Here is a 20,033-nt window from a genome sequence, read left to right as displayed (position 1 = left end):
GACGGCCAACCTTCACAGACGCCTTACTCATACAGACGCCTATCAAGTCTCTCTTCAACGATCACCGTATCAAGAAAAAACTGATACAGAGCCAAGGCCGATTACGAGCGACGGACCTTTCGCAACCCGACTGCCCGATGCCAAACCGCTGGAAAGCCGTGATGGTCTCGGGGAGGAAACGAGATGCCTCCCGATTATGTTTTTTTCTTTAACGTTTTGCTTCGATGTTTTGTTTTGCCTCGCTACATCTAGCAAGCAGCCAGAGAACCCGTTTAAAGGTCACTCCGCTATATAATCACCATGGCTGCGGTACTGCACGGCTTGAGAATCGACATTGCGAAACTCTCGCTGTCAAAAGCGAAAGGTTAGAAGCAGTTTTGGATCTTCCAAAATCTTCCCCCTCACCCCGCCGTCTTGCAAGCGGGCCTCCTCGCTAACATTTACCAGGCCTCTCTTCCACTGTGCGGGGAGCTAGAAGGTGGGGACAGCCACCGGGTGGAATGTATGGATCAGTTATTAGACGCCATAATGCGACGTCCTCCTCGTCGATTACCCCTCGAGAGAACACTGCGAATGTGCCAGACGTAGCTAGGATGGAGCGAAATGCGTCACTGTTGCCCAGCCAGGATGAAAAGACGGGCGCGATGGGTCATTTTCTGTACAGAACTTTCTATTTGAGCCTTGGCTTTTTCCACCCCACCCGTTGTTCTAAGCGACAAAATACTATATACATCTGAATCATGCACTGTATCGTTACTCTTTGTATTTACGTTTTAGTCGCTTTGATTCTTGCCCTGGCGTCTCTCCCATGCTAACCCATCCTTCGTCCCCATTCTTCCGCGTCCCTAATACAGCGGGAGCATCGACGCAGTCACCAACTGGGCGCGCCAAGGGTCTCTCTGGCCGGTTTCTCTGGGGCTTGCGTGCTGTGGAGTTGAGATGATGGCAGTCTCCATGCCGCGATATGACCAAGATCGGCTCGGCACTATTTTCCGCGCTTCACCCCGCCAATCAGACCTGCTGATCGTGGCGGGCACGGTGACGAACAAGATGGCCCCCGCCCTGCGGCTGGTATATGACCAGATGCCGGACCCAAAGTGGGTGATTAGCATGGGCAGCTGCGCGAATGGCGGCGGGTATTACCACTACAGCTACAGTGTGGTGCGGGGCGTGGATAGGCTTCTTCCAGTAGACCTGTTCCTCCCAGGTTGTCCTCCCACTGCTGAAGCTCTTCTGTATGCTATGGCTGTGCTTCGCAAGAAGTCCATTTCGAACACGAAAATAACGAGGATGTGGTATCGGAAGTAAATATTTTCGATTTTCGATTTTCGATCGATTTCGGGAGAATGTCTTGTTTCACTATTTGTAGATAGCAGCAGGTCGGTTAGACGCTTGGGGGCTATATCATTCACATCTCAACTCATTAGAAGTTTATTTTATTGTTTCCGCGTTTCAAACCAATGGCGAGAGGTTAAGTCCGAGATCAGCATCCTCATTTGAGAGCACGTATGAGCAAGAATGATTAAGTATATTGAGGCTATTAACCGCCTGTACCTGTCTAGGACCCCGGACATCAAAATGACAACCTCAGGAGAAAGAGGACGTGTAAGATAATTGAAAAATGGTGGAAATGTGAAAGAAAACCACAAGTGAAGAGAAAAATCATCGTCCAGATCATATGGTATGACGTCGTATTTCATCTGCGGCATATCACATCAACTCATAATAGATATTTCAGCATAACCCCTTTCCCTTCCAAACTACCCAGCAAAGCGTAACAGCTCCCTTAATCGCCGTAGCTAACCACAACGAGCTCGCCACGCTTGCCTCTTTTGACAGAAAGCCCGAAACCATCGCACCGACAAACAAGGCGCCAAACGATCCAATTCGCCGATTTCTGACAGTGTTAGGGTTGGCGAGCAGCCGCGGATCAATGAGCAAATCACATAGGACCGTCGTCAGCACAAGTGTAGGGATTTCATCTATTTTCAGAAGGCGGGAGGTGATGATTTGCCCACCGGCCTGGAATGCTAGTAGGGAGATGGGGATGACTTCCATCCAGGAAATGCCGCTGGAGCCGTGCGCCGGTTTGTTTTTGACCATGTCCGTTTCCACGAGGATTGAAGCGATGAGGATAGCAAGGGTCTGAATTGTAAATGAGGTGATCAGGGTGGAACGGCGGAGGGGGTTGAGCAAGCGGGAACCATTTATGAAGAAGAGGATTCCGAGAAGGAAAGCGGCTATCGCTATTAGGCATTTGGGCCATCGAAGGCTGGAATCCCCCGAAATACCCAGAGCGAGGAAGACGATGTTCCCTGGTTTTGAATTTTGAGCGGCGGGATTTTATCAAAGTATGGGTTATAGATAGCTATCACATACCTGTCTGCATATTGGCAAAGCTCCCCCACGCTCTGAATGCTAGGCTGTCAATCACTCCGCTGGAGAATGAACAAGCTAGCAAGAGCATGTCACTCCAAAGCGGGATCGACTTCCTCCTTGAGGTGGTGAGAGAGCCTACTGTGCCAAGGAAGTTTGGAAACGCAGCTCTCAACATCAACAAATGTGAAAGAAGAACTGCGTGAGAGATGGGGCAGGTCATTGTCGCCTTTTCTCGATCTGGATAGTTCACGATCTTCCTGTGCGTTGGGAGAGGCGGCAGAAAATTGCACACTCAACTCTTTTGAGCTCATAGTGTGGGATACTGGGCATCTGATTTGGTTACCGTAGTTGGGCGTCATTCTGGAACTGGGGCAATGGCGATTTTATGTTAAGAACACAGGCTCCCACAAACCCGTCGAAGTCTTTCCTTGGGGAACAATAGCGTTATGACCCCTATTGCAATGAGTACGCATTAACTCATTCCTAGATTTCCATGCATATGCGGAAGATCCATTTTTGCCAACCAGAACATATCAGGGAATAAGCAAGGCAGAAATCTCATATGTGTACCTCTCCTCTTGGATGAAGAAAAAAAAAATTTGTTTTTGATTTGCCAAAAGGCTTGTATCAATTACGATCAAGCCCATGCCCCATGGTAAGGAAATGAGATTGGCCCGCCACAGAGAGGCTGGACCGGCGTGTTTTTCAATTGCTGAAAAGATCTGCACTGGAGGAATCGCATGCCAAGTGCTGGGCGATAACAGGAAAATGTCATATATCAACAAAATCGATAGAATCGAACAGAACCTGTAATGGGGACCTCGCGGATGATAACACACAAAAGTAAAAATCGTGATCTAAATCAGATTCAATAGGCATATAGAAGAACGAACAGGCAGGGAAACGACGCGGTCGACATACCATCCTGTTCCCAACGGAGGTGCTTTAATTGTTAGCACAAAAGCTTCCGGCGGGCTTGGCGGGCTTGGCTCCGCTGCCAAGAAAAGCCCACGAGCGCGCCCCGAGTCCACAGCCCGGAATGTAAGGAGCCTATCGGAAAACGACAAGACTCAGCCTTTAGGGAGAGATAAGAACATGCTGGTTTTCTTGCAGGGAAAAAAAATGGGCATTGGGCCGCATATCTGTGGTCCATCAACGCACGGATCTTGTTTCACCGCTGCGATTCTCAGGTGTCACCAAATATGGGCTATGGGAGGGGGGGGGAACGGGTGAGCTCAGTAGTTGGTAAGGTTCCCGCAGCCGAGCGGAAGGCTGGATAGAGGTAATATTTGGCATATTCCTCAGCGGCCAATAAGGGCAGGGCAAACATACCGACTGTGAATCTAGGTTCAGCCACTACCTGGAAAACAAACTGTGAGCATCGATCTCAGAGCAGCTGGGCTCATACCGCGTCATCTGGTCGAGCTAGCGGATGACAATCCTCTTTGGCTCAGTTACTCATTGGCCAGGGGATGCTTCAGGAAGCTCAAGTGGTACAACGAACTCATGCCATCTTTGAAATGAGGCTGTGTTTGATCTGATCAAAGAGCCGCAGGACTGTCCGAGATGTCAGGCGGGGATAAATGGCATAAATGTACCTATTGCAATGGGATATGACCACCCGGTTCCGTCTGGCTTGCGGTATGATGTATTCTAACGCTCGATATCTTCCGACACTGGCTGCTGTTGGGGGCAATGCAGAACCGCTCAGTGAACCACATGTTGGATAAAACCGATCGGATAGTTCAAACTTGCAGCGAAGGGAACCATCCCTGATCTGCATCACTGCCATGTGCGACCCCCCAAGCACATGGCATCCACATGATGGCCGTTCAACACTTTTGTGAAAACCAAAGATGGCTTTAAAGAACATCCCAACGAAGACAAAGACGCAGTCCCAGAAAATTTTATGGATATCACCAGTTTGACCAGGAAGTATCAACCCAACGCTTCATGGTAAGGCATCAGCACAACAGAGCGAAAACAAAATGGATATTCGATATCACTGGATAATAACAGATACATCCGTACACGAGCAGCCCTGAACAGAGAACGTGACCTCAGGCCGCATGTGCAGGCGGAGCAAAGCCTCCGTAGCCCGAGCGAATCCCGGAGGCAAGTCGAATCATAAAAATCAGTCAAAGCAAGAAAAATCAGACCATGGGTGGAAAACAATTCCGGATAAGACACTGCGGGTCTAATCACTATCGCTGCTGCTGCTACTCGAAGAGCTCGAGCTCCCACCCTTTTTGTGCTTGTACTTCTTATCCTTCTTCTTCCCGTGTTTATCCTTCTTCTTGTGCCTATCGGTGGGGTAAAAAAAGGAGCGAATTAAATTTTCATCCATCAAACAAACCCCCCAGCGGATAGATTTGTAAAATCAAAGTTGATGAACGAGATGGTAAAAACTTACTTCTTAACCGCATGAGACGCAGCATTTGCGCCAACCGCACCGACAACAGCTCCGCCTAACGTCCCCAGCATGCCACCCTGGAGCTTATGGCCGACAAATCCGCCAGCGGCACCGCCCAACAGGGTTGAACCCAGGCCCCTCTCGCCGTCAGCGGGTCCTCCAGGACCACCGGGTGCGCTGTATGCCGGTGGAGGCTGATTTCCATAGTAGCCAGTACTCTCTCCACCGTGCTGCTGCGGAGGGTACGCACCGTAACCTTGGTTGCCGCGGGTATCAACTCCCTGCCCATGAGGTCCGGCGGGCCCCGGAGCGGGAGAGCCATACTGGGGTGCCTACGGTTAAGAGTTATTGGAATTAGAATAGTGTATTGTGTGGATGTGGCTGAACTGGCAGTTTTTCTTGTCTCTGCCGTTAAAATGGCTGATAGAAAGGTATTGGAACAGGTTCTTACATTTTGTTGCGCGGGGGGATAATAGTCTTGCTGTGGCGGGGGTTGCTGTCCATACTGGCCCTGCGCGTACTGGTCCGCGGGAGGATAGCCCTGAGGAGGGTAGCCTGCCTGCGGTGGTTGTTGTCCATAGTATCCTGGTTGTCCTCCCTGAGGAGGGGCATTGTACTGGCCAGGAGGGGCACCTCCACCGGGATAATAGTTCGCCATGGGTACGTATATTTGCAGAAGAATGGGATGAAGCTGGGTATCAACGAGTGGTTTCAGCCAAACCAAAGATGTCAGGTCTGAGATCTGAGATGGTATCAGGTTGAATGTTGTGGAAACGATAATTCTCGCTGCCTCCTGAAGGTTGGAGGGCTGCGACTCTCTGCTCAGGAACCGCGTGGTGGGGCGGGGTCAGCGAACCCGGACACTCCGATACGGAGCTAGCAAGGAGGACGAAAACGGGCGAAGATACTAGTCCACAGCAATCAGGTCGCAGTGGCTGACAGGCAGGTGACCCTCCTGTCAGCGTGAACGGTAACGAGAGGATGCAATAGCGCGAGTTGGTGATTGACGATAGGATAGGTGTTCTGACTATGCCCCTCCATAGTTACCTCGAATATAAACATATAAAAGGAACAGCTTGATATTTCGTTTTCCATTCACCTATACATAGGAAATTTGAGACTAATATACCAGAGCCTATGAAGGTGTGGAACAAAAGCCCAACATTTCCAATGTATCAGGGAATTCATTTTCTCTATGGATCATACAACAGGGAGAAGCCGGTGATTTTTTTTTTTTTTTTTTTTTTTTTTTTTTTTGCAAAAGTACATAAAAATCAAGAATGTTATGTCCACAAATAAATAGTATTAAATATAGACACTCCACTGCGTTGCTTCATCTTATTGCCCGTGCTCATGACCTGAACAACTAAACTCAGTTCATTTAGCTGGGTTGTCGCTATCTCAAAGCAAGCGTGTCTATTCCCAGATTCGATGTGGAAAAATTCGGCATAATCTAACTATGCAGAAATCCCCTCCCTCCCAAGATGATTAATTTTAACAAAAGAAGCTTGTTGAAGTAAAAGCCGTACAGTAACCACACCGAGGATACAACGGACACAATCCATGATACCACGAAGGTGAAATAGAACGAACAATATAACCGTACAGAATGCATGAAGAAAAGGAGAGAAGGAAAAATTATATTAAAAAAAAAAAAAAAAAAAAAAAAAATGAACAGTAAAACAGGTAGGACTCCAGCATACCGGCTAAATAAACAGGTTTCCAGGTCGTAATATTTCGTTACCAGTCCTGCCCGCGATCCTTCATAAGGATTTCGATCGCAACGTCCTCTGGTAGGGGATGCTCATTTAAATCTTTGATGCACTCCGTCAGGCCATCTGCTGCGTCGTCCACCTGTTTCTCAGTCCACCCTGTGCAAGCCATGACCATCCGCCGATAATTCTCGCCTAAGACGACGTTTTTCGACTTCAGACTCTCCACTTCTTTGCATATTTCAGCGTTGTGCTCGCGGTAACATCCAAGCTGGGATGTTAGGATTTCAACACTGGGGAGTGACTGGAGGAATGCAACTTGCTGGTCCGAAAACCTGGCTGTCGTTGAGATGTCAAAGTCATCCGGGAAAAGAGTATTAAATTGAGACATGTCGAACCCAAGAGCATCGTCAGCATTTCCAATACTTAAAATTTTCTTGTTAAACTGATCACCCTGGATCGACTTAAGGAGTGCAGTCAGTTCTTCTGATGAGCGCTCGAGGTTCTTTATTTGCCTATCAAGTTCGACGAGATCTCGGGCTCTCTGCTTCAATTCATCTAATTGCTTTTGTTCAATCTGTCTAGCTTTCGCACTTTCACGGATTTTATTGTGCCAGTGTTCGAATTCTTCTTGCTTCTTTCCTAAACCAGACGAATATTCATTATCGATGCTACTGAATGATTGTTCAACGAGGGATGAGACTTGGGAAATAGTTACTGCTCATCGGTTAGTTAAATATACGTATATATATATATATATCAAGGTAGCATAAACACAATTAGGAAAGGTAGCACGAACAGTCAAGTAACTCTCGTCGAGTTTTAGAAAGCCGATTAGCAAACGATTCCGAATCCCCATTCTGCCCCGACAGGCCGCCATTGACCATGTCGACCCCGACTCCATAGTCTGCCGGGCGGAGTCCTGTGTTATTCGCTATATGGGGATTTGCACCGACTTCGAGCAATTGGGGGACAAGAACAGTCCGCGCACGACCAGCCAAATTCAAGGCGGTATCACCCTGGTCATCTTGAATGTTTACCATCTCAGACATAAATTTGCCCAGACCTATCACCCCAGCCGTTGGTTGATCGCTAGAGCCATTGGCAGATGCGTTGATAGACCCTGCAGGTCCGCCATAGCGCACAATGAACTCAAGCAGGGATTCTAGATAATGTTTTGCGGCAACATGCCCTCCACCACCGGTCGCAGCCATCATGGCGATATGGTGAAGAACGGTACGCCCATGGTAGTCAACTATCTCAATGGTAGGACTTAATACGTGCAGTAACTTGGAAAAACTGCGATAATCGAGATTGTTCCTAGTTCCAACCGCCTTTTGCAGAGCCGTCTCTCCAGCACCATTCAAACGGTAAATGCTAACACCTTTGGCCTTGAGGGCATGGACTAAAGGCATCCGAGCAAGCATGGCAGCCCAATGTAAGGCACTGTTGTAGTATTTGTCCAAGGGAATCTCCAAATCCTCGGCAGATAGATTAAGAAAAGCGGGATGGTTAGAAAAATCCTTGGCGCGTTTATCCAAGAATAAAGTCATGACAAGTTTCATTTTTTGGTACCTGTCTGGGGTGGTGGCAGCAGGAAGATGATGAAGACCCCGTGCTGACCCACCTGGCAACCCAGCCCCAGGATGCACTTGATAAAACGAGTCGTTTGGCTCAGTCGGCGACGGTTCAATCAGAGAACTGTTAGGGCCAATGCCATTTGGCGACTGGAACGATCTTTCATGAGCAGATAGCGAGCGCATTCGTTTCCTAGGAGGTTCTAACGGTTCATCGGCATGTTCAAGAAGGCCTGCCTGCTGACTATTTTGCATGTTACTACCAAAGCCGCTGTCCGACGCAATGCTATGCAAGCTCTGCTGGCTTCCGGACTGAATCTGCGACTCTTGACTGCCCACATGGGAAGGTACCTTCATGCTTGAACGTCGGCCATCTGGTCCTTTCCCCAAGGGCGAATCGAACCGAGCCTTGTTTATCGCATTTACAGCACTAACGGCTGTGCGTGAAATGTTTTGGAAGTAAGTGCCCTGCTGGGTTTGACTCATTCCTTGCCCGTCCATTGTCCGGTAGAGCCGCTTTCTTTGCGCGGCCATCGCTTGCTCCTTGGTCGGAGTTTCCACAGCTCCGCGACCCGCGGGCCCAGTACCGTCCTGGCCCATGTCATACTCAAGAAGAGGGCGCAGGAGTTCAAGAACATGATAATGGCGGCACAGTTCAACACCTCTCTCATAATTGACCCAGGTTCCTTGGTATTTCCCATAGCCCCCTTGTACTTTCTCGTGCTCACCGGCGGCAACTTCTTTTTCCAGAGTCTTGGTTCTTCTTGCCTTCATCACCCCCGCAACTTTCAGAATTTGTGTCGCATTCAGCCATGAGTCTGAACGCCGTCGCATAACGGCTACTCCGTTTACTTCCATCTCATACACCGATACATTGGAGTAAACAGCCTACATGCCACACGAATTAGTTTTGCAATATCCGCATTACATAAGAAGGCATTATATAGAAAATGTTTCACATTAGAAACTGGGGGAATAGAGAGAGCGGTTCCGTACTGTATATATCTGTGGCTTGTATTCTTCATACGGGATCACCTGGCCAAATCCATTGGTATCATTATAAGCACCAAAGCTTGTCCGTTGCAAAGAATTGCGCGACGCCCCATTGTTAGGAAAGCTCATCGACATATTCGACTGCTGCGAGAGTCTGGGGGGAGGAGTCGCAGCTGGGGTCGACGCCACAGATTGGGAGGCGTTGAAAGAGGCCACCTGGTTTTGCGACGACGCGCCATTGGAAGGGCCTAAGCTATCGCGCGAGAATGACATGAGGATACTTTATTCGGGGAACTTGGTAAATATCCAGTTGTCAGATTGAATCGGTCGATCTGTACTAGTAACTCTCGAGGGGGTTTCGGTTTCAAAATCAGGAAGGTCAACACCGTGGGTAACAGGAGAAACTCGTTTTTAAAACAATGTCAACAGCCAACAATCACAACGTGTATATGTCATTGTGAGATATTCTATAGAATAATAACCAGGTCGGGGTTGACAATTGACATACAGACAGACTGAAAAGAGAGCGCGAAAGTCAAATGACTGAGCCTGGAGCGCGCGTGGTCACGTTACATTCCACACAAAGCCCTTCTCCCGGAGAGAAAGATTGAAGAATATCTAGTGGAAAAAGACAGAGCGGGGAAAGTTCAACAACACCCAATTATAATAATGCTGCACTGATCACCACACCGCCGTCATCGCAGCTAGTTCATTGTTGTATAATATCCGGTCCGTATTCCACCCAAGCAGGTTTGTTGAGACGCGGGGTTGGGGACTTGGATGTTCGCGTTGAGCCGCGTCGGATGACTCCGCGGTTTATCTTAGTCAGCAGTCCAGGCTCAGTCTGAGATTTCCTGTTCGTAACTCCTTCATCTCTCGGGCTGAGCTTGTCATTCCCGTTCCCTTGCGACTAATAATCATGCCCCTACCGCCTCCCCAGACACCGCATTGGCGGCATGTCTACAGGGCCCTCTTGAGAGAATCTGACTATCTTCCTGACCCCATTGCTCGCCAGTATATGTCCAGCCATGTCCGTGAGAGTTATCGAGCGTACTGGCCACGAGTGATACCAAACTCATATACAGGCCCTAATGGTCAATTTTACCTAGAACGCCGGGCGAGAAAGCTCTTGTCGATTCTCTCTCGTGCAAATGAAGGATATATGAAACCCCTCGAACGCGTTCTTATGCTGTCGTACGGTCGAATCGGACGGCGTAGACACGTCCTGGCGCGACCTTTCTTCGTTCCCAATTCGTCTGGGGACAAAACTCCTTTCCGGTTCATTTTGCCCCCAACATGTCCTCCTAGCTGGGAACCTATTCCTTCCCTATCTGCGTTGATGAAATCACAGATGGAGAACCGCCACCTGAGCAACATCGACGCAACCCCAGTAATCCGCGAGATCCCGCAGCCAAAAAAGAGTATCTGGAATGGACATGTATCCAAGAGGAAAGTGCAGAAAGCTACTGAAAAGTGGTATAATATGGTTATAAAGAGTGTTCTACCCCCTATTCCTGATCAGGAGTGGAACACCTTACATGGCCTAGTGGCCGGAAAGGAGCCATGGTCCCTGCCCAAGAGACGGAAGCGGCTAGACACGAATCACAAAAGGAGTGATCTTGATGCGGAATTTTTAGTCTTCGGCCCGCAGAAGGACCGCACGTTCGAGGCATATGTACATGGGAGGCCACACAAAATTACCCGGAAGCTCATGACACCCATGTGGGAAAGAGTTCTGCTGGCCACTCCACGGATGACGCAAATTCCAGAAACGAAAGATTGGATAGTTCGCTGGGGAGAGCCGGTTGTAAGCCCCATATTCCGAACGTTAGATCCTGAGCTGGGAATCAACTCGTTGTTATTTGATGGTGTTGATAGAATAAACGGAGCCTTGCTAAAGCCTAAAGAGCCACAAACATGAGTTGCGTTAGATTCAGTACCATGAAGAATAATCAGAATTATCACGACATATGTTCCGGTAGCCTACCGTCACTTAGTCTAGTCCCCAGACATTTTCGGCCCTCTTTGTTCCACCACACTTGGATTATCTTGAGAGTATCTCAAACATACGAGGGCTTCCCAACTGTCGATATAGGTTGCCAGTGAAGGTTAGCGTCAACTATCATTCCTGAGAAGCTCATTACCCTCGGTGTTTATGGTTCAAATTCGAACATAAACGTAGACTAACCCCAGCATATCTCCTTGACCACACCCAAGTTGATTTTACTCAAATGCTCATGGGGTTTTTCTCAAAATATATATAACTACCGCGCTTATTACTACACGTAGCGGAGCTAAAAAAGTAAACGGCCCCATTGGGTACGCGCGAAACAAAAATGAATCTGTACCTAAAACATCCTCATGATTCCAATATGATAAATAATACAAGGTATATTTCGTTTGCACTCACTCCGCCTGTCGTGCAAAACTACCCACTCTCAAAACCGCTATTCATTCACATCTTTCAACTTTCCTCTTCAAAAACCCGCAAAAGCTCTCGAAAAGCACTGCATCGAACCCCTTAACCCACCGCACCGTCACCTCCACCTGCCGCTCCATATCCCCCCTTACAGACACCTTAAACCCAAACTCAGCCCCCCTGTCCTGTTCTTCTGTGATAAAATTGAGCAGTTTAGCATCATAATCTTTATTGCCCTTCGCACTATTGCCAGTAGTAGCAATACTCATAGTCGTCGACGCCTGCGCAGTCTCGATGGCTTGTTTTTTCTTCTGCCGGCGTGCATGTCTGGACCAGGCGTTGCACCTTGCGAATCCGAGACCAGTACATCTGCTCCTATTCCAGCGCCAGTAGATGTCCAATTCTGTAATGCTAGAGTTTACTACCTCGATAGCGCTAGATAGGGACGTTGACGGTGGGCAGTGGAATGTGAATTCAGGTGGGAACGGGAGGAGGTGTTTGGCGATGCTTTGACGGTGGGGTCTGGAGGGGCCCTGTACGTTATTTTATGTGAGTGTTAGAATAACACGCGGGACGAGAGATTATCTGGAAAACTCCAGCCCTCGAACCATTTCCCCGAAAATCAAAGAAAAAGGAAAGGAAAGAAAAGATTAAAAATTGAGCATAAGATACAAGGCTGGTCAGGGAGAAGTCTCACAGTTCCAGGCCGGTAATCCATCCAAGACCAACCGATGGCCCATCGCCTCGTCTTACTTCCTTGAACGAATTCCGCCACCGCCCAATTCCCATTTCCCTCCTTGCGCAAAATGTTAAGTAGCGTGGCGACGCTGCTGAATTTCCCTACCATGGAGGTGTACCACTGTACGTGATTCCGCAGCTCGATACTCTCCCTGATCATGCGAGTGACGAACTCAACCTCGCCGCCGGGCGTGATCATTTCCACCTCTGCGCCAGTGCAGGCCTAATAATTTTATGCATGTTAGCTAATAAGCCATTTGTAAGTATTCAGTGCTCAGTGCCCAATTCTCACTAGTATAGGGGCCTGCAAGTTTCTTCATCAAAGTAGTTGTCTTGCAGGAAGTATGGATGAACCAGCACAGGATTAGCTAGAGTACTTACAGAGAAAGGAGGTCTCTGCTTCGCCTTAGCGGATGATATCAACTCGTCGCGGGATTGATAAAAGGGCGGGTTACACATAGTGAAGTCCAGTCTACTGTTCCTATTTGTCGAGAAACAAACCATAAGCACGTAGTTTCCAGGGACATATCTCCAAAAATTTGCAAACATTACAAAAGGGAGAAGCCTTACGATTCAGGGATATTGATAGTCTCCAGAGGAATCAACGCATTGGAAGTCGAGCTTTCGATAATCTGGATGCGAGAATCCAATCTGTTCCTCTGCACATTATCCCTTGCATATTTCAGGTTTATTGCATCGATATCTTGATATGTCCCAAGGCCGATTAGTAAAGTGAAAAATGCCAGCGGACGACAGGGGAAAAACGAGCATACCTGTAGCCGCGAATCTCCATTTTGGTCTCTGAGCACATCCAAGGAGAGGGTAGATGCAACTAGCTCCAGTCCCGCTATCATTCATGGGATTGAAGTCCACCAGAGTCAGCAAAACAAACAAGACAAGAAATAGAATATATCCTCATCAGCTAGACATTGTATAAGATAACATGAACATGCATGCATAATTTATACCCCGGGAGTTAGTCAGGGGTCCTCACATATCAAGTCCAAAAATATCCCGTTCTTGATCGTATCCATCAGAGTAGTTCGCAGAAGTGGAATCAAGCAGGTCTTGCAGCCATAGAATATAGTTAAAGCTTCCGCAAGTGATATAAAATAAAATGAAAAGCACAATATTAGCAATGTTATTGTCTCTTTCTGAAGCAATCGCCTCCATGTAGCCAGATGAGACCTTCTAGTCCAGGAAAAACTAACCGATTAGGAACCTGTTTTTCGGTCATGAAGTATCAGAGGATATCCTATTGCAGACAGGATGAGCCTTGCTTACAGGTGGACAAAGCCGATCGCTAGGTAAATCGAGGTGCAGGCCGAAATCTCTTTTCAGCAGACTCTTTGTCAATTCCCTAGCAATTCAGATATCATCAGCACATGAATCTTCAGCCTGCATGTTCAATCTATGTCCTTAGATGGCAGGGCTGGTGTACTGGACGGCATCTGGATCGGTGAAGTCAAGTTGATTGTTTTGCTTCAGACTATTCATGTACCATCTACAAGTTAGCTTTGAAAAATGTGGTTAATTCCATTCATTCATTTATCTATCTTCTGCTAGTGCCCAACAACTCACTGTTTGGCAAAGTTGGGGTACTGGAGAGCAAGGACAGCGAAGTCCACATCGTGTTTATAGATGTTCCGTGCAGCGTCCATGACACGATGAAGCACGGCTTGATTGTCCGTATATAATTCGAATATCCCATATAAGATTGTCCGTTAATGGGTGTTTTTATAGGTGAATATAGGAGGAAAGGTTGGATCTATGGATGTTGGATTCAATTTGTCTTGGGAACTCAAGCAGGAACTGGGCGCGGAAAGAGTTGAAACAAACATACAACGGGAATTTATTATCAACTCTTGAGCGTAAGAATTCTACATACCCACGCAAAAGAGTATAAAATATTTGTATGTTTTATGAATAAAAAATCACTATTGAAAACTCGTTAATGATCCACTCCACGCATCCTTTGGATCAAAGCTTGGCGATGGCTGTAAAGCTTGCAAATCTTGTAGGAAGGTTTTACCACTACGTCAAAAAGGATCAATCACAAAACAAGATATATATGTATTTGCATGATTCACAATTGCTTTGTCAAGTTATATACTATTTTCAACCCATTTCAACTTCAGTTAACATACGCCTGATGCCCCTTCGCGAATTTCACTTTCATATCCTGCCCACCTATTGGCCTCGCCGTAAGTGACTGCTTCTGATAAATGAGATCACCGTAAACCATATCTAGCGTCGTATACGAGGCAGTTTGGTTACTATGCGGGTTGATCCCCAGCGCTTCGAACTCGAAGCTGCGCAGAACCACCAAGAGCACCATCCGCATCTCCATCATGGCTAGCTCCTGGCCGATGCAGCCCCGTGCACCGCGTTCGAAGGGTCGCCAAGCATCTTTTGGGATTGTCTGTGTGAGGAAACGTTCCGGTTGGAACTCACAGGGCGAAGGGAATGATTCCGAATCGTAGTGCATTGCCAAGATACATATCATTATCAACTGGTCCGTGATTTGGAGCGGTTTTCCCTGATACATAATATTCATGCTGGAATTGGTCAATAACAGTATTAGATCATGGTGGTGAACACTTGTAAAAGGTTGTGTCTATCTAACAAAGAAAGGAAGCAAGGGAGAAGAAAAAAAAACTCCATCTTACGTTTCATCACCCTTTGCCCGGGCGACGCTGCCAACAGGGAATAACCTCAATGTTTCTTTAATGATGGCGGTTGTGTAGTGAAGATCGTTGAGTTTCTCTGGGTGTGCTCTAATCATCTCAACAGTACGGTTGAGATCTGGGCTAAACACAGAATCGTGCTCTTCACGAGCCTTCTTCAATACTTCAGGATGTTTGGAGAGAACCATAAAAATAAACTGCGCGGACGGGGATATCAGTATTCATAATATTTGGCATGGGGTTTAGCGCTATTCAAAGTCTCAATCTTACCCCAAGGGTATAAGCTGTAGTTTCATGCCCGGCGGCCAAAAACGTTTTGATGCTGCAGTCGTATCAGCAAGATCCTGTCTCATTATGAGCGGAATGAAGATGTGAAACATAAAAAAGAAAGATCATCATCATCGTCAGAATGGGGACATGTGGGTATTTACTTCGAAACAGCTATCTCCATAAAGTCGCTATCACCGGCGATGCCCATTGGATTATCCAATTTCTGGAGAAGAACCAAATCCATAATCGACCTTGACTTCTTGACGGACGACGCTTCTTCCCTTTTCATCTCGGCAAAGCGCATGATCACCCTCTTTTCAATATACCGATTGACTTTCCACACGAGAATCCACTTGGGCACCATGCCTATCAGCCAGTTGCGAGTACTAAGCGCACCATCGAATGCATAGTCCAAACCGTTCTTGAAATTCCTGACGAGTTTCCTTCCATCCTCGCTGTGGAAAGGGCTGTTGAACACGGCGCGCCCGATCACATTGAATGTCAGGTCGATGCTCAGAGGCGCCATCGCAAAGCACTCCTGGGATTTTGCAAACTTGGCCAAGTTATCATGGTAGATCAGGACCTCGTCGAGCATCCCATCAGCCAACGTGCGGATATAGGCTGGCGCAAAGGCTGGCACGAAGGTAGAATGCAGGCCTTTCCATTTCGGCCCGTTTACGGATATGATCGAACTTTTCCCCAAAAAGGGGCTGAAGAACCGGCCCACGGCCGGGTCCTTGGGAAATGTTTGCTCCGTGGTGACTTGCGCAGCCAGCTCGGGCTTACATAGGACCACCATGGGACTCACAAATGGCCAGAGGTCCAGGTAGTAAAGTTCCGGCAAATCGTATTTACGCGCGAGAGAGATTAACGTATGGTGAATATACACATTGGTAGGGTAGGCCCGGTTGATCTTGTTAACCTCGAGTAGGTGGCCAAACCAGAAGCTATGCGGCGGTTGGGGCTAATATATTATTCTCGTCAGGTCAATTACCTTGCAGTTGACTAGAACTTATTGCCAGGAAGTGCATTGCTGGTAAGGGTTAGGTATATATATACATATATACATATATCTCAGACCTACTAAATGGCGACATGACAGTCGGGCATGTAGGAACCGTGACACGGTATAGGAAAATGTAGTCACAGCCCCAACAAGAAGCGCAATAGTTGTAAGATTGGGCGATATCAGAAGAGAAATCGGCATGATTGGAAGGGCTGCTCAGCTCTGGAGGTCGTATGGAGAGAGATAGCTTTCTTAACCGTGGAAAAAAGGAAACGTGGGAGGAGCAAAAGCAAAAGTTCAAGCGCCCCCCTTGTTGGAATTCACTGAACTGTTAAGTCCTTTCAGTACGGAGTACATGGAAATGAAATAATCAACAAAGAATTCATCCACAGACGAACGAAGTGTTAATATAAAAATAGGAAGTGCTTCGGCTTAACTCAAGAATGAACAATTCGCACCGCTAAAGAAAGGCTATCATTTATAGGAGATTTGTACTGCCCTTGCTGCAAGTGGGGGGCAGTAAATAAGTTTGAAACCCTCCCCTGGGCGGCCAAGATCATACTAACTACGGAGTATAATATCAATATCCCCTGCAACGTAAGTTCACCTCACTAGCCGATATCCTTATTTTCAGCTGCTCTCTAGTTGCGTTCCACTGCGTATTCGTAACTGAGAGACTCCGCCATATCATTCTGGATCTAGCCCTCAAGGGGGTCCTTGCCTCAGATCATACGGAGTATAATACAAGCAGCCGTACCAGCCCCTCATCACTTGAACTGCGGCGTAGACAATACCGTATCAGAATCCCCCTCTACTGAATCCATCTAAAGTATATACATACTAGTAGTGCTGAACCTTGCTCCGCTCCGCAGTGGCAGTTACCAATAGAAATGAGATAAGAAAGGGTCTCCAATATCCATCAAAACGTGATAATATCCTTTTGAAGAGGTTGGGATTCGAACTTGTTGGGCACTACTAACCGTGCCATGCTTACTCACTCTCTCTAGTGAGTGCGCCACAGTGTATGGAAAACCACAGCGTATGGAAAATATTATCAATATCTTCATTCTTCATCTTCAAATAATCATCATTAATTATAACCATGCTTAAATCTTCTAATTACACTGAGGAGCAGTTGCAAAGAGCTGTTGACACATACAAAAGCAATTCAAAATTAAAAATCACATCTCTGTCACAAGAATTCAAAGTCCCATATGCCATCTTGTATAAAAGTATCAACAGAAAAAAATCAAGGACTATGAGAGTTCCACTGAATAGAGCATTGAATGACAGTTAGAAGGAGGCAATTAAGATATGAATTCATCAGTTGAATATTAATTTTTACTAACTCATCATCAAGCATATTGAAGCTGCTGTGAACTGCATGTTGAGACAGCATCATATAGATCCGGAGACCGCACCTCTCACAGTAAATAAGATGTGAGTATATTGATTCATCAAATGTCTGTCAAATTACAAATAAATTAAGTAAAAGTTCATGAATTCAAAATGAGTGTCTTGTAAAAATATAAACTTCATTATCAACTGATTTGATTGATATGAAGCTGTCTTCAATCAATATCACTTTTTCCCCTGCAATATCTACAACTTTGATGAGATTGGATTTCAAGAAGGAAAAGAATGTGAACAGTGAGTTATAACCATTTTTAAAAACATGAATTCCATCATACAATCATCATACTTTCACAGATTATAACAGTGGTGAAGTGTGTCAATGCAAATGACACAATATTGAATTCATTGATTATAATGAAATTGAAGATTCATCTAGAGAATTGATATACACATTTCAATTTATCTGACAATTACACCATCACTGCATCTGAGTCTGACTTTACAAATGATGAGATTGGATTTGAATGAATCAAGCAGTTTAATAAAATGATAAAAAAGCATCAAATAAACAATCATTGATTGTTATTAACGAACAATCATGATTATCATCTCACAAAAAAATTAATTCAATACTGCAATCTTTATAAAATTATTTTATTCAGATTTTCATCTCATACAAATTATATTCTACAACCTTTTGATGATGTATCTTTTCAGCAATATAAATATTATCATATAAAAACAATTAATGAGATCATCTGTTATGAATATGAGTAATATGATGACAGACAATTCCTTGTTAATCTGAAGAGTGTTTGATTGCAAGCATTCAAATCTGACACTGTGAGAGCTGGCTTTGCTGACTGTGAAATGTATTCAATTAATCACAATATAGTTCTCAATCAATTGAGACCTCTTATCATTGATAATGCCTCAGATCTCAACATATATGATGATGATGATAATGTATGCAATCACTTTATTCCACTGGCTGCAGATCAACTGTCAACTATTTTTTTATAATTAATTTTCTCAAAAACAGTTGCAAAACTATGTCATTAAATCAATGCAGTAGTAAAAGTCTTACAAGATGTGAAGAATACTCTTACATCTGATTTGATAAAGCAATTGAATAAGATTTTCAAGAGTAGCATGATTCAGATAGAATTGAACACACATTGTGATTATTATTATTATTATTATTATTATTATTCTTCCATTATAGATGTATGCAGTCAGTGACTATGACATCTACCTGAAACACTCCAGGATTTTTCAACTTAAGAATAAGCTAATATACAAAGTCAATTTAATACATGTAATAGCAGAATTCCAGCCCAGAATCAAACAACTATTCAAACTATTCAATTTAAGAAAGAATGTCAAAAGAATGACAACAGATCAATACATTCAATTTAAAACAAATGAAATAAAAAGTATAAAAAACAGCAGCTATTAAAAGAAAAGAAAGCATTTACAAATTAAACTTTTCAAAATAAGTTAAAATCAAAAATAATCAAAATGAAATAAATTTTAAAGCAAAAGTAACAAAATAAAAATAAAAACAAGAACAAAAATTAAAGCAAATACATAGAAATAAAAGAAAAAAGAAAAAGAAAAATTGAATTCATTATCAGATCAAACTATTCAATTAAAATCTTGTAGCAATATTTGACTCTTTCAAATATTCAATCAAGAATTCATTTCCAGTTTTTGTATTGAACAAAAGTTTTAAATTTAACTGTGTCAATTCAAACTTCTCTCTCAATCTCAATCTTAACTCTGTATGCTTTGTACAAATTAAAAAAGATGCTTTGGGTTTTCATATAACTGACAATCTGAACATAAATCACTTAAATCATTTCTAATCTTTGTTAAATATGATTTAAAATAACCATGTCTAAGTTTTAGCTGCATTATTGTAGCAAAAAGTTTCTTTTTACATTTCATTGAGCAAGCTTTCCATTTTGGCTTAGTTTCAAACCTGGAATAATGTACACTCTTTTTTTGTAAAAACCAGATATCTTGCCATTTTTGCAAACATGATTCTCTTATTTTTCTCTTAATATAAGCCCATGATACAATTCTTTGAAAGCAGATTTCCAATTCAGTTGCTTTTTTTGCAGCTTTATCAGCCATTTCATTGCCATATATACCCATGTGAGCAGGCACCCAGTGACACACATTGTGAAAGTCAACTTGCAAATCATTATCAAGCAAATAAATATCAAATCATCAAATCCTTTCACAGACAGATGTAAATAAACAGAATCTTCATTATTAAAAATGTCAATTGCAAGATCATGATCTCTAGAGCAGATGAGATGAAAAAAACATGCAATAAAACCCTTCAATTAATTGAAATCAAATCTATAAAATCTACAGCCATTCAATCACAATAAGATAATTCTATAGAATCTCAATTTACAGTGGATTCTACACCTTTTAGTGAGTATATAGATAATCTTCATATTATAGATAAA

At 44.7% G+C, this 20,033-nt stretch overlaps 8 protein-coding genes across 8 annotated transcripts; 2 read left to right on the top strand and 6 right to left on the bottom strand.

Moving 5' to 3' along the window:
- Positions 1–300: 300 nt before the first annotated feature.
- HCAG_03991 (NADH-ubiquinone oxidoreductase 20 kDa subunit, mitochondrial precursor) lies at positions 301–1,308 on the top strand (the record flags this gene model as incomplete). Its single annotated transcript, XM_001541843.1, has 3 exons — positions 301–364; positions 448–658; positions 855–1,308. The coding sequence occupies 3 exons, from the start codon at positions 301–303 to the stop codon at positions 1,306–1,308; spliced, it is 729 nt and encodes a 242-aa protein (XP_001541893.1).
- A 426-nt stretch (positions 1,309–1,734) lies between these two features.
- On the bottom strand, positions 1,735–2,389 carry HCAG_03990 (predicted protein; the record flags this gene model as incomplete). Its single annotated transcript, XM_001541842.1, has 2 exons — positions 1,735–2,315; positions 2,380–2,389. The coding sequence occupies 2 exons, from the start codon at positions 2,387–2,389 to the stop codon at positions 1,735–1,737; spliced, it is 591 nt and encodes a 196-aa protein (XP_001541892.1).
- Positions 2,390–4,576: 2,187 nt separating this feature from the next.
- HCAG_03989 (predicted protein) lies at positions 4,577–5,450 on the bottom strand (the record flags this gene model as incomplete). The annotated part of the gene is made up of 3 exons (XM_001541841.1): positions 4,577–4,682; positions 4,793–5,124; positions 5,244–5,450. The coding sequence occupies 3 exons, from the start codon at positions 5,448–5,450 to the stop codon at positions 4,577–4,579; spliced, it is 645 nt and encodes a 214-aa protein (XP_001541891.1).
- A 1,082-nt stretch (positions 5,451–6,532) lies between these two features.
- Positions 6,533–8,915, bottom strand: HCAG_03988 (hypothetical protein; the record flags this gene model as incomplete). The annotated part of the gene is made up of 2 exons (XM_001541840.1): positions 6,533–7,221; positions 7,304–8,915. The coding sequence occupies 2 exons, from the start codon at positions 8,913–8,915 to the stop codon at positions 6,533–6,535; spliced, it is 2,301 nt and encodes a 766-aa protein (XP_001541890.1).
- A 1,078-nt stretch (positions 8,916–9,993) lies between these two features.
- On the top strand, positions 9,994–10,995 carry HCAG_03987 (predicted protein; the record flags this gene model as incomplete). Its single annotated transcript, XM_001541839.1, has 1 exon — positions 9,994–10,995. The coding sequence occupies one exon, from the start codon at positions 9,994–9,996 to the stop codon at positions 10,993–10,995; it is 1,002 nt and encodes a 333-aa protein (XP_001541889.1).
- A 972-nt stretch (positions 10,996–11,967) lies between these two features.
- Positions 11,968–13,024, bottom strand: HCAG_03986 (conserved hypothetical protein; the record flags this gene model as incomplete). The annotated part of the gene is made up of 5 exons (XM_001541838.1): positions 11,968–12,026; positions 12,247–12,454; positions 12,613–12,760; positions 12,802–12,903; positions 13,005–13,024. 5 exons carry the CDS (start codon positions 13,022–13,024, stop codon positions 11,968–11,970), a joined length of 537 nt encoding a protein of 178 aa, XP_001541888.1.
- Positions 13,025–13,650: 626 nt separating this feature from the next.
- On the bottom strand, positions 13,651–13,892 carry HCAG_03985 (predicted protein; the record flags this gene model as incomplete). The annotated part of the gene is made up of 2 exons (XM_001541837.1): positions 13,651–13,720; positions 13,813–13,892. The coding sequence occupies 2 exons, from the start codon at positions 13,890–13,892 to the stop codon at positions 13,651–13,653; spliced, it is 150 nt and encodes a 49-aa protein (XP_001541887.1).
- Positions 13,893–14,336: 444 nt separating this feature from the next.
- On the bottom strand, positions 14,337–16,395 carry HCAG_03984 (predicted protein; the record flags this gene model as incomplete). Its single annotated transcript, XM_001541836.1, has 6 exons — positions 14,337–14,343; positions 14,379–14,789; positions 14,901–15,115; positions 15,189–15,240; positions 15,350–16,152; positions 16,273–16,395. 6 exons carry the CDS (start codon positions 16,393–16,395, stop codon positions 14,337–14,339), a joined length of 1,611 nt encoding a protein of 536 aa, XP_001541886.1.
- Positions 16,396–20,033: the final 3,638 nt, after the last annotated feature.

The sequence above is a fragment of the Histoplasma capsulatum genome, genomic scaffold (assembly GCF_000149585.1).
Source record: "Histoplasma capsulatum NAm1 scaffold_3 genomic scaffold, whole genome shotgun sequence".
Taxonomy (NCBI): Eukaryota; Fungi; Ascomycota; class Eurotiomycetes; order Onygenales; family Ajellomycetaceae; genus Histoplasma; species Histoplasma mississippiense.
This window is presented reverse-complemented; position numbering and strand designations above follow the sequence as displayed.